The sequence below is a fragment of the Xyrauchen texanus genome, chromosome 33 (assembly GCF_025860055.1).
Source record: "Xyrauchen texanus isolate HMW12.3.18 chromosome 33, RBS_HiC_50CHRs, whole genome shotgun sequence".
In the NCBI taxonomy this organism is placed as follows: Eukaryota; Metazoa; Chordata; class Actinopteri; order Cypriniformes; family Catostomidae; genus Xyrauchen; species Xyrauchen texanus.
In genome coordinates, this window is record NC_068308.1 from 31,528,510 (window position 1) to 31,542,075 (window position 13,566).

The window sequence follows — 13,566 nt, forward strand, 5'->3', positions numbered from 1 at the left end:
TTCATGGCACTTGGCATCTCAGTATGACACGTGGATAAATTTTACATGTGGGGCTCATCTCCCTGCTGTGCATCATGCTGGGAAGAGACTAGTTTCAGAGGTGGCATGAGCAGAACACTACAAAAAAATTTAATAAAAATCTCACTACACCAACACATAGAAAAGAAACCCCAACACATGCCAGCACTTTTACCTTTACACAGCTGTTATAATATTCACTGAATAACTGTTCATACCTGGCTGTTATTAGTCTTGCATAGCCAGACTTTCAACCACATTATAGTCGACATTATATGGTTATGTACAGCATAGAGCTGAATTCTGGTGCAATTCTCCCAATTCTCCTGAATTATTTCACAGTAATTAAAGCATAATACATAATAAATACGGCTGTTCACCCAGCACACCTCCCTGAATACTAGAGAGAAACGCATGTTTGTTTCAGCTCCCCCGCAGGATTGATGCCAATATTAATACCATGACCAATGTAATGCACTCAATTCCCTCTCTTTCCTTGAGAAATCATAATGCACTGAAATGATGCTGCACTGCAATCTTATTCTACATTCATAATTCAAAACATGTTCAAATGATGGCATGGAGGGGGCAGGCAGATTTATTTGAACTGGAATGTCGCCATATGATTCTAGGCTGCAGTAGGCTTGGGTAGAGTAAAGACTTGAGTTACATCATCTGTGTGTGCATTGGTATTCTTTTTGGGTACCAAACTAAAGGGACATAGTGCAGAAATATCGATCCTAATATGATTTCTGAACCTATTTATCCCTACCCCATCTCACTGGGAGTCATATTGCTATATACTAGACTGCCTCAGCCGTCAAAGACAGTGTCATAATTCACATATTGCAGTGGTAACTGTATATACTTACTGACTCTAGACTGCAATATTTTGAGACATTTTGTAGATTACTGTTTTAAAGTTGTGCATGATCATGACAACTACTTTAACACATCAGTGGTACTTAACATAATATCCCTGCCTGTCTGTTATCAGATAAACTCTGAAATCATAAATATAGATCTTGTTTTTTCACTGTTACATACAATCTGAGAGAAATCAATTTACATGTAAGCGACATACAGGGCATTCAAGGTATATATTTTATCAGCATGTATGTTCCCAAGGAATCTTTGCTAGCATTGTTGAGCTTCATGAAGTATCACTGGAGGCAGTTAGTTTCTTTTGGTAATAAATAGATACATTAAGAGTAGAATGCAAGCACTTCTGCCTCATATGTGCTAGCTAGTGTAAGGACAGTATGGAAATGTAAAAATCGGTTGTACGTTTGCAGTGTTATAGGTGTGCTCACTGGAACTTTTAATCTGTACTTGTAAATGTACTCATCATTACTCAACCACTCAAAAACATATAATGTGAGGAGAAAAGGGGTCTTAACCACAGGTAATTAATTACAGATCAGCTACTTAAGTATGGTGCTGTCATTATCCAAAGAGAGGAGAAGAGCATGTCTATCCATTAACATAAAAACATGCAGAATACAGGCAGTTACATGCTAGGGCAGCACGATTTGTTAAAAAAAATACTGCATATTGTGATTATTTTAACAAATATTGCAATAAGTTATTAAATTCATCACATCTCATCATTGAGAGTGTGGGTGGGTGAACATGCTTTGTACATACATTTTTAGATGACCTTTTCTAACCTTAGACTATTAATAGACTTACAAACAGTGACTCCATACTCGTTAATTAACACTTGGTGGGAATGAGCCAGCATAACTCACTGTGATATCAAGCCAGGACCTACACAGGTTGAGTAACCTTTTGCAGGGTGTAATTTGTGTCTGAGTGTGGGTGTATGGTTGGATCACACCCAGTTCCTCTAATGGGATGGCAGCCTTGACAAAATATCGCAACAGTCCTGAACAGTTTTTTCAGGCCACATGATGTTTGAGTACATGTAAATGATTTTTAAATATCCTTATCCAGTAATCACAATCCACTGGAAATGCATTGGTCAAGTGTGGGTTTACATCGATCCAAAACAAACAACCCAAGTATTATTTGATAATTATCTTTAAAATGTTTTCCCTTTAAGCTTTATATTTCAAAGTCCATAAATGCTAAATAATGAGTATTATCTCTGTTATTTAACTGTCTGTTCAAACCAACCAGCCTGGATAAATTCAGCCTTCACCAGCTTTGTGTGCTGTGGTCCATTGAGCTTTAGTATCACCATTCGCTATCATACAGTGACAGTAACGGCAAGCTTGCGAAGTTGCCATTGAAATATGCCATTTCTCCTAGCATGGCTTCCATTACATCAGGCAGAGTCAAACTGGGACATTGTTTGCCATGTTTTGTCTGCTTCATGCCACCTTCCCTTTCCCCAGTATGTCGAGACTATCAGCAGCAAACAAAATGAGCTGGATAACTACATCAAAGACAGCTACAAGAATGCCCTGTCTGAAGAAAGGAGGAGGTATTGCTTCATGGTTGACCGCCAATGTGCCGTGGCCAAATCCAGCACCGCTTACCACACAAAGGTGAGAATCAACTTCATGCTTCATGAGTAATAAATAGAGCATAAAGTTTGGGTTGCAGAAATGCTGAAAAGTATGAAAAGTGCCAAAAATTTAAATTCTGTCAAAATGTACTAATTTTGTTCTAAACCCATATGACTTTCTTGCTTGACTGTGTCTGTCATTCTGCCTAGCATCTACCTTTGGAAAGAAAGTAAGTCATATTGGTTTGGAACAACATGAGGGTAATTGTTTACAGAATTTTCAATTTAGTGTGAACTGTTCCTTTAATCAACCATTTACATGTGTTAACCCTTCAGTTATCTAATCTAAATATTATATTCTCAATCTTTATTATACGTATTGAACATTTTGCAAATTATTGCATATTACCACTCTGCTCAGTTTTTCTGCCCCAAATTCCATTAATTCATCATTCAACTCATTTAATTTCAAAGCTTAACAAGCCGACTTGCTATCATCCCATCATGCTTGCTAGAGAATGAGCATTGAGAATTGTTTGGCAAAGGTTCTTAGTTTGGATCAAAAATGGCTCTGTTCTAATTAGTGGTTGACCAAATGGCCGAATTTGAAATATTTCAAATTACACTTCAAACGTAACAAAAATATTAGCAAAATAATAAATTGTTCAAAAAAATCATGCCAAATCCAAACATTTTACTCTCTCAAACTTTTTCCACCAGCCCCTTTTGCAGTGACTTAAAAATCAGGTGGACAACAGGTGGAAAAAATACCAGTATAGATTAGATCACAAGTACAATTTTAAAAATAAACGTAATGATAATTTTTTTTAAATAAACCGTGACCTAAAGATAGTTTATCACAAATCTCATGATTTTTTTTTTTTTTTTATAAAACAGCTACACCGTTGATCGTCATGGACATAATTTGATGTTCCACTTTGTTTTCAGAGATTGGGCATGAACTTTATGACCACCTGCTGGTGGAATTTCCAAACTACAACTTCAGGAAATGAGTTTAGACTGCTGCGAAAACAGAGGGCCTTTTGAAACATCTTGGCGCAATGACCTATTTCTCAGGAAAATACCAAATTGCGCTTTGTGCCACTTCATTAACATACAATACACCCCCAGTTTGTGCGCATACACACACAGATAATTGGTAATCAGTTTAATCTCAAAATGGACATATATATATATATATATATATATATATATATATATATATATATATATATATATATATATATATATAATATCTGTAATAATATTATGTATAGTACTAAAACGTCTAGGTTACTGTTGTAACCTCTGTTCCCTGATGGAGGGAACGAGATGTTGTGTCAAATGAAGCGACACTAGGGGTCTTTCTTGAAGGCCTCGGTTACCTCTGTTCTTGAGAAAAGGCCAATGAGAAATTGGCAGACAGAATTTGCATGTCCCTCCCCTGGACTTACGGGTATAAAAGGAGGGAATCGTGCATCTGTCCATTCAGGTTTTGCACTGTGGAGCCAAGAATAAGGTTTGGCCTTTACAGTTGCTCGGTACAGCGTTATGGCTTGGGGGACACAACGGAGGTTACAACAGTAACCTAGACGTTCCCCGTCTGTCGCTTACTCAACGTTTTGTCGAATGAAGCAACACTAGGGACCCCTATTCTATCACGCCATACACTGAACCATGTACATGAACTGCTGATGCAGGTGCGGGCAGGCAGTTGCATACCAAAGCAGCAGGCTTCGTCAGACTGCACGTACCCTTCCCCAACGCCCCACAAAACCGTCATAAGCTTTTCAGGTTCCCGGCATCCCGAAGGGGGGGAACAAGCGATCTGCCAAGCATGGGAGCAGGCTGCACCAAAAGCGCCTTTTCTCTCTCTATGTTTATCGCATAGAGTTCAAGCGGCTGGGGTCATTTAACGCTATAACACTCATCGTGGAAGGCATTCTTTCCCAACTCCTTTTCTTTCAGGGGAAAAGACCCGCAGAGACCACATCCTGCCCAGGCTGGGGGACGTTACATATGGCAAATACGTCACATGGGTTTTCAGGCCACATGTGGAAGTGGGCACGGTGGTAGATCCTATCTAGTGAGGGAGGAGTTGCTACAAACACAGCGGCCTGTCCAAGGTTGACATGGGTCTGCCGGCAGGGGGACCGTACTGCGGAAAATACACACAGGGGGATTAATCCGTGAAGGCCAACACTGTGGAGCATCTATTCCAGTACAGAGTAGTTAGTACCCGTAGTGATCTGGTCGGGAATTCCTCCGCTGAATTCGCGGAGCAGAGGGCTATGGAGGAGAGACATCCAGGGAGTACGAGTTTAGTGGACTCTCCTGGGAGAAAGAGCGCATGTGATCACCAAAGTGTAGGGGAAGGTAGCTATGTGCAAGCGGAACACCCGGAATACCTCCTCCTTTCTTCAGACAGGGCATGAAGCAGACGAGCATGCCACACTTCTCATCGATTGTGCTTGAACCTGCAAGGCGGTAGGCATGGCCTGGGTCTGATAGCCCAAGGCGATGGCGTCGATGACCCAGTGGGCTAGCCTCTGTTTGGAGACAGCGTTCCCTTTCCGCTGTCCACCAAAGCAGGCAAAGAGCTGCTCAGAACATCTAAAGCTCTGTGTGTGGTCCACATAGGTACGCAAAGCACGCACCGGACACAGCAACGAAAAGGCTGGGTCTGCCTCCTCCCGCTTGCAGGTACCCAATCCTCTTGATGGAAGCGAGCGCTATCAGGAAGGCTGTCTTCAAGGAGAGGGCTCTGAGCTTGACTGATTCTAGTGGCTCGAAGGGGTCTCTGGAGGCCTGAGAGGACCACGGAGAGATCCCATGAGGTGAACAGGCATGTCCTGGGATGGTTCAGCCTCCAGGTGCCTCTAAGGAACCTGATGATCAGGTCGTGCTTCCCTAAGGACTTACCGTCCACTGTGTTGTGGTGAGCCGATATTGTGGCTACATAAACCTTCAAGGTGGAGGGGGACAGCCTCTTGCACATGGTGCCCCAACCCCGTTTGGAGGCGTCTGTGGTGACCAAAATGTGTTGGGACACCTGCTGTAGGGGGATTCTTGTCCGCAGAAAACAGAGGTCTGTCCAGGGGTTGAAAGTCCGGCGAAAGGAGGGGGTGATGAACACGGTATGTGACGCAGTGCCATGCCCATCACAGGACTCGAGTCTGAAGCCAGTGCTGAAGTGGTCTCATATGCATCAACCCCATATGCATCAACCCCTGGGGCATAGAGGATGCCCTATGCCCCAGGAGCCTCTGGAATTGTTTTAGAGGAACCGCTGTGCCTAGCTTGAACAAGATGAGGCATTTCAGCACCGATAGTGAGGCAAGTCTAACTCCATGCTGAGAAAAGAGATGCTCTAAACTGGGGCGAGCTTGCTCTTTTTCCAGTTGACCTGAAGCCCTAGACGGCTGAGGGGCCTGAGCACCTGGTCCCTGTGGGCGCGCAGTAACTCTTGAGAGTGAGCTAAAATCAGCCAGTTGTCGAGGTAGTTGATTATGCAGATGCCCACTTCCCTTAGCGGGGCAAGGGCTGCCTCTGTGACCTTCTTTAAGTTGCGAGGGCACAGGTACAGGCTGAACGGGAGGACTATGTACTGATATGCCTGGCCATTGAACACGAAATGTAGGAAGGGTCGATGTCGAGGCAAGATAGAGACGTGGAAATACGCGTCCTTCAGGTCTACCACTGTGAACCAATCCTGATGCCAGACGCATGCCGGTGGCCCGGGACTCATAGCAGAGTAGGATGGTCCTGGCCAACCAATGCGACGGGTTGGGAAGTGAAAGCCACGCGTCCAAGCTCTGTGGCGGGGCTTTGCAGCATGGTGGGACAGGTAGTGTTGCGTCGGGAGGCAAAAGCACGTCCCGAGGCTTTAGTGCTGAGAAAAGATTCAAAGCGCTTACCTTGCTCCGCACACCCGGCAGGGGGTGGGTTAGAAACTGAGGAGGAGGTCCTGTGTAGGCGTCCTCTGGACTCATCAGAATCAGCTGGCCAGATAAAAGCAGTCATGGTCCGGAGGCAAGGGGTCCACGTCCTGGGTGCCGGCACTGGCGATGTTTGGTGCCGGGTTGCTGTGAGAACGACATTTGCGGGCCAGATGACCCAGGGAACAAGGAAGTAGCTCTTTTTTTTGAGAATGTGGGTATGGGCTGCGGCAAAAGAAATAACGACAAATGTGGATTCTCTTCCCGGCCCTCCACCGGTGGACAAAGTGGTCTGCTTACCAGCTCCGGAGCAAATGCCTTGTTCTTTTGGTCGTCCGTCTCAGGATCCTCGAGGACATCTGAAAGACAGGGGTGTGCACTTCCTGCGGGACGCTCGCTGCTGGAGGGTTCCAGTCCAACCACACGCTCACGTTGGCCCGGGCAAGCATGTCGGCCATTTTGGCATAAGCCTCAGACTGGGCGGGCCGACCCAAAGGCACTAGCTCAGTCGAGTCTTCCGTGTCAGACACCGGGACGCTCTCTGATGCAGTGGCAAATTCCTCATGCAGCTCGGCGGGTCCGAAGGAGTAGTCAGACTGGCCGTGAGGCAAGCCGCTCTCACCTTGAGCCCAGACGGAAGTCAACGAGCATGCCAGGGGACATGGCGATTTACCCAGCGAATCCGAGCCTGCTGCTATCCCCAAATTTCCTCCATTGCCAGCCGGGTCATCCTCAATCCCGTGGGAAGAAGGAGCGACGCGGGGGGTGGCTGGAGTGGCCTTCCTTTTTAGGAAGGAAAGCTGCGACCGCAAAGTTGCCATGGTTAAGTTCTCGCATTGAGAACAAGAACCATCCACAAACACCGCCTCAGTGTGAATATAATTAGCATCTATGACTGTCAGGAGTGGAGAGATATTGACCTCATCCAGGAACTACACAGAAGCGAAAGGGCATCTTTAAAAAGACGCGTCCTGAAAAGGACATTCAACGCCTGCCGTCTGTGCTCTTTTAGAGAACATAAACTCTTTTAAGAAAATACTCTCTTTTTCAGAAGCGCTTTCAAAGCCCCCAGGGGCAAAGCTGCACTGGCGTGCAGAGAAGGAGAAAGCCGCTGATACTCACCGTAGATCCAACAGCAACAATCTGCAGAGGTGAGTGGAACAGAAGTGATCTCAGATCGCTGATCGCACAACCACTCAGCTCCAAACAAAAAATCTGAATGGACAGATGCATGATTCCCTCCTTTTATACCTGTATGTCCGGGAGAGGGACATGCAAATTCTTTCTGCCAATTTCTCATTGGCCTTTTCGCAAGTTCAGAGGTAACAAAGGCCTTCAAGAAAGACTCCTAGTGTCACTTCATTCGACATAACGTCGAGTGAGCGACAGACGGGGAATCACTTTTATGTTGTATTTTATTAACACTGTAATAAGATTTATAATGACAACATGCTCGTGACACATTGGAGCTGAGTTGCTGTCAGGGACACAGGTCCGAGTTGGGTCTGTGTCAATTCTCAATTCCATTTCCCCTCTCTCTCTCTCTCTCCAACTTTTTTCCCTATCTATTAAAGAAATATGAAATAAAAAGCCCATAAATAGGATTAAAAATAATTAATTCTTCATTAATTTTGTCAAGCAGACCTCATTTAGGCCTTATGTGCAAACTATATACTGAATCAAACAGTTATATAGTGAAGAATGATTCTTCTTTTTGGGACATTACATTCACACACTGAAAAGAAAAAGAGCAGATTTTCAGTGATGTCTGGTGGATTCACCAGCACTTCAAGGAACACCAGTCATTCCCGCGTAAGCAAAATTGTCTCCTCTACTGAGACACCCACGCTTCAGAGTTGGTGATAGACAGAGTATTGAGAGGAAAGATGGCAAAGAGGAGGAGAAGAGAAAGGGAGGGCCAGGCAGTGAGTGGCCCACTTTTACAAGAACAGTGTGTTCAGACGTTAATCACTGTTGTGTGTAGGAAAACTCTTACTGATGAAATTTTTCAGAGAAATGGAGAAAAATTCTGATGGGAAGAAAGAGCCAAAGAAAAAGAAAAGTTACCTCAACCTCAAACATTTGCCAGTAGCCATATAGTAATTTATCTCACCCACATTTAAAGTCTCACACATTAAATTGACCACAGACTACACCTAACCCACAACCTAACTTTACCCATACATTTTCTTTTTTGGCATTTTAAGAATAAAAATTCATATTTATAATTGTATTTATATTGAGGACATCTCTGACTGTTCATAAAAAAAAAAAAAAAAAATTTGTTTTTTGTAAGATTTAGCTCTCATGTTTGTCCCCAAAAGTACATCTAAGTAAGTAGGGAGGTTCTTCATACATCCACTAAAATCACCTTGAGACCAGCTGGATAAAATATATTTAAAATAGATAAAAAGAAAAAGTTAGAGGTAAAAGAAGAGGTTAGTTCTGAGATTAGTTCACTTGTTTGCAGATACTACTTGGTCTTTTATCTGTGCAATTAAATTACTTTTCACACCTGCTGTAATTGCCTCCTATTTTTAAAATAATTTCCTTTTATATAAAATTTCTGCTCCACTTTTTGAGAACAGCAAGAAGTGAGATGAAATAAACAGACCATCTGCCAGTTTGTCATTGCTGGATCTTAACACTGCCGCCCACTCCAGCCATGCAAAGGCAGCGGTACTTGACACTTACTCGTCTGCAACTGAGGGCAGAAGTAACAAAGAGAACATATAGACTCTCTCTCAAACTTAAAATAGTGAGAAATGGGAAAGAACCATGGGAAACATATTTGAAAAGAGACATAAACCATAAAATATATACATTTAAAAGTTTTTGGGGGAACTGAGTTAGTGGTGGTATCTAAATTGCATTTATGTGACAAGACTGTAAGTAGTCATTTAGCAGATGCTTTTATCCAAAGTGAATTATAGTCCACTTATTATAGAGACTTTTCCCTTGGAACAACCTGAGGTTTAGTGCCTTACTCAAGCACACAATGGTGATTGATGGCTCAGTACTCAATCTTTGTTGGGATCAAACCAACAAAATTTCGGCTTTAAAGCCCTAAGCTTTAGGCTATGTGCACATTAATCCGGATACATTTGTAAACAATGTTTTCTTTTTCAAAACGCTCTTAGTCCACACTGCCATTTTCAAGCGTTTTCAAAAAGTTGCCATTCCATGTATGGTCTGAAATGCAACTGTCCTCGTGTTCCATCGTTGAGTAATTCTGATAATTACTCAGCAATTCTGAGTAAACTTCCTGTCACCTTTGAAGTAATGCAATGTGAAGGTTGTGCAAAGTAACATTTATCTTTAACAATGCTAACAACTTGAATAACAGGCATAACAACTCCACTACAACATGGGCCACCATCTTGATTGAATGGATCACATGTCACAAGTCACATGACAAAAAATATTTAATAATTTTCAGATATGACCATAGTAGGATGATTCCTTTTGACCAAAATGTGGTAATGTTTTGCCCATGATCTATTGCTAATAAAAAAGCTACTCTGAGGGTTCACACTTCAGTCCTTTTAAAAAGAACAAAACTTGTACCTCTTTCAAAAAAAAAAACGAACACAATATAGACAGAACAGCAAGCAGTGCGAGCAGACTATTTATATATTTAATAAAAAAAATTTACGGTTTAATAGTCACACAAGGTCTATTTTGATTTCATTTTATTTAGATGAACTCTGCAGCCTTAGACCATAGTAACATTTTTAAAGGAATAGTCCACCCAAAACCTCTATCACAATTTACTCACCCTCATGTCGTGTATGAAACAGACTGAAATTTTTATTATATTCAATAAATGATCACAAATATTTACTGAAAATCTTGCCCTTCACTGTAATTCTCAAATTTTATTTGCACTTCTTCACATTCAAAGAGCCATCAAAATGAAAGCATTAATGCATGCAGTAAATTAACGCATTACATTTGTAAAATTATTCTTAATAGCGATGAACATATTTACTGGTAATAAAGCATAAACACACACACACAACGGCGATTCTGTGTCAATGATCAAGTAATGGAGAAAGGACCTCTTAACCCTGTTTGCTGTACAAAACAAGCCCAGATGTGACTTTTGACAGACAGCCCCTGTTATGTGCAATTTAATTACCACAGAAGCACATCAAGTCTTAACTATCTCAAAAATGTTGTCTGCAGCACTTTTCATGTGGAGTTCAATGTGGTGCCTGACACTGGTGCTGTCGCCCTTTACAATTGCTGTAGCAAAGTGGATAGCCACTGTCTGCCAGCTGATTAATATTGTGGAGGATGAGAGTTTAAGAAATGTAATTCCCATTGCAATAAATATGCAACCTAAGGAGGGGCTAGTTCTTTTAATTAGACAACCTCCCACTTAGACTTGGGGGAAATGTTACTTGAATTGGTGGTATTTTAGTGCATTTCTATCTTTATACTGTGCAAGGCTATGTTTAGAAAATTTTAATAAAGTATGATGTTGTTATATATTGCTTTGTTTTCTTTCCTAAAAAGCAAATGAATGCATTTTTACAGGAACATTAGTATATATAGAGTCAAGTTTACTTAAAAAATTTGTATGAAAAATTATGTGATTCATTTTAATTGATTGACAGCACTAGTACTGATGCAACAGATTTGAATGTACACAAACAGAGATTTTAAAGCTTTGGCAGAACACCAGATTTTCAGGTAATAATTACACAAATATCTGTCCACCTTTCCATTGAAGAAAAAGTCATCCAAGTTTTGAACAACATGAGGGTGAGCAATTGATGACAGAACTTAAAACTGGGATATAAACTTTCCTTTAAAAATATGTTCAATACAAGTTAAGCTCAATCAACAGCATTTGTTTTTACCTCTAACAAAAGAGAAAATCTGGGTTACAAGTTCTTACAATAAAAATGCAATATAAACAATATTTGTGTTAACATAATTTTAGTGTGATAAAATCACTTACTAACCTTTTCTGTGGAAAGTATATAATAAATGTTTTTTACAACTTCGTTGCCATGACGACGTAATGCAGTAAACCTCAAAACGACCGTAAAATGTACTATTTAAACAATGTTACAGCTCAATTAATACACGTTTTAACAGAAGCATTTATTTAAATGCTTTTATAATATTATAATCTTCACATTCCTGCCTTTTAAACCCTCCAAAAATTGGCCTCATTCACTTTCATTGTAAGTGCTCTTACAATGTTTTGATCTTAGAATATTTCTTTTAAAACACCAAATGCTTCAGCCGGACTCTATAGCTCTACATAGAAAACTGAATCTTGTGCATGTAATGGCATAAACATTGCACCATCACTCTGTATCTCTTAACACTTTTCACTTTCTCAGATCTGCTAATTTGAACCACACAATGAAAACAGCGGCAGTGTTTTTAACTCTGTGAACCTGATGAGGTCATGACTGAGTCGACTGGTGCTCGGACAGGCAGGCGGGTGATAATTGCTTTGGCAGGGTGGTGTGTGGTCGTGACTTAGAAGAGGTCTGTGGGGAGTCTGTACTAACCTGTGTTTTCTAGTAGAGCTATAAAGCAAGGGTTCTTAAACTTAAGGTCCACGATTACAAAACCAAGCAATACGGTGTATTTGCTATATCCTTTAATTAATTCACTTTTTTTTTTTATAACTAAAACAATTGTGATACAGAAAGACTCTTACAGAAATCATTATTATTCTTTCACAGACACTAAAAAAATAAAAAATTAAATGTAACATTTAAACATGCACACAAACATGCACTCTCAAACTTTAGCAGAAAAAAACATGTTGATATTGATCAAATAAATGTAATCTATTTTGAACTGGAAAGCATCATATTTTGTAACCCATACAAACATGCACCATGACAACCATAGTTCTGCCAAAACATACCATAGTTACTACAGGTATTGTTAAAAAAAAAAACAAAAGAAAAAAAAAGATAAACAAACCTGGTGGGAACTTTTTGACAGGAAAAGATAGAAAGATTCTACAAGCCTAACTATGGTATTTTGGCTATATTGGTTGCAATCTTCATACATTGGTGAATGATAGTTTCCACAGGACAGATAAGATCAATAAATTAGTGTCAAGCTGACCATTATTCTTCATACTGAACTGATGACTTTCTATTTATTACGGATTGGACCATAAAAAACTGCATTTCACACAACAGTATAGAGCGATTGTTTGTAAGCAACTTACTCACTTATGCCACTTTGATAGACAGTTCTTGCATATGTATTCTTATCTTCACCGCTACATCAGTTCTTAACTACATTCTCTACTTGAACTTTTCGTCTTGTTCTGACGGGATTTTCATGGCTTTCTCTTCGACCTGCGGTGCCGGGTACCACGTAATAAGATTATTAAGAGCGACTCAAAAGTTTGAACTGCCCGCATAATGCTTTGTTGGTGCTCCTCGCTCTTTCTGATACTTTGGGTGTTTCTCAATCAGCTCCCTAGTTCAGTATTCAGGACACTGATCAGGGAGTCAGACATTTCTAGGGCTGTTTTTTGCATTTATCTTTCATAATTACTCTGTACGTTTTAATATTTTCAACGAAAATTAATTATAGTATAATTTAAACAACAATGGTGCTGATTATTAACAGCTGCACTTGAATATGTGTGCTTGTTATCGTGTCACAGATACGAGTCTTAAGTGTCCAAATGTTCAGTTTATGAACACCCTTGCCAGTGCTTGAATTTGTATTCATGATATACTGATTCACGGCACTGATATCGCGATGAAAGTCTATCAAATGATATTGTGGAAAACAGCCGAAAAACAGTCACGGCCATGCAACAGCGTATAAGAGTGCACTGAACAGAGCACACTTGCTCTTAACAATTTCAATTACTTTTATTAAGGAAATAATTATATATTCATCAAAATATGTCGCAACCCAACGTGTATGGCTATGCAACCCAATTTCAGTCGTGACCCATCGTTTGTGAAATGCTGCTATAGAGACTATAGTGTTGTTCTGACTAGAGAACAAAATAGGGAGATGAAATTAGATGAAAGGTGTTGTCAATGTTCAAAAGCATACACAACACAAATCAATCCAATAAGATGAATTCGCAATGGAAATTTGCAATGCATTTTTATCCAATGCAACCTACAT

At 40.7% G+C, this 13,566-nt stretch overlaps 1 protein-coding gene across 7 annotated transcripts in view; it reads left to right on the forward strand.

Annotated features, from left to right (window-relative positions):
• The window catches only part of baiap2b (BAR/IMD domain containing adaptor protein 2b), a 94,199-nt gene that overhangs the window by 59,494 nt on the left and 21,139 nt on the right, over nucleotides 1–13,566 (forward strand). For 6 of the 7 annotated variants that reach the window (XM_052103423.1, XM_052103424.1, XM_052103427.1 and 3 more), the window contains one exon: nucleotides 2,379–2,531. The exons of the other annotated variant lie outside the window; for it this stretch is intronic. In XM_052103423.1, the coding sequence (XP_051959383.1) occupies nucleotides 2,379–2,531 (153 nt within the window). The remainder of the gene's footprint in view (nucleotides 1–2,378; nucleotides 2,532–13,566) is intronic. 7 annotated transcript variants of the gene reach the window in all.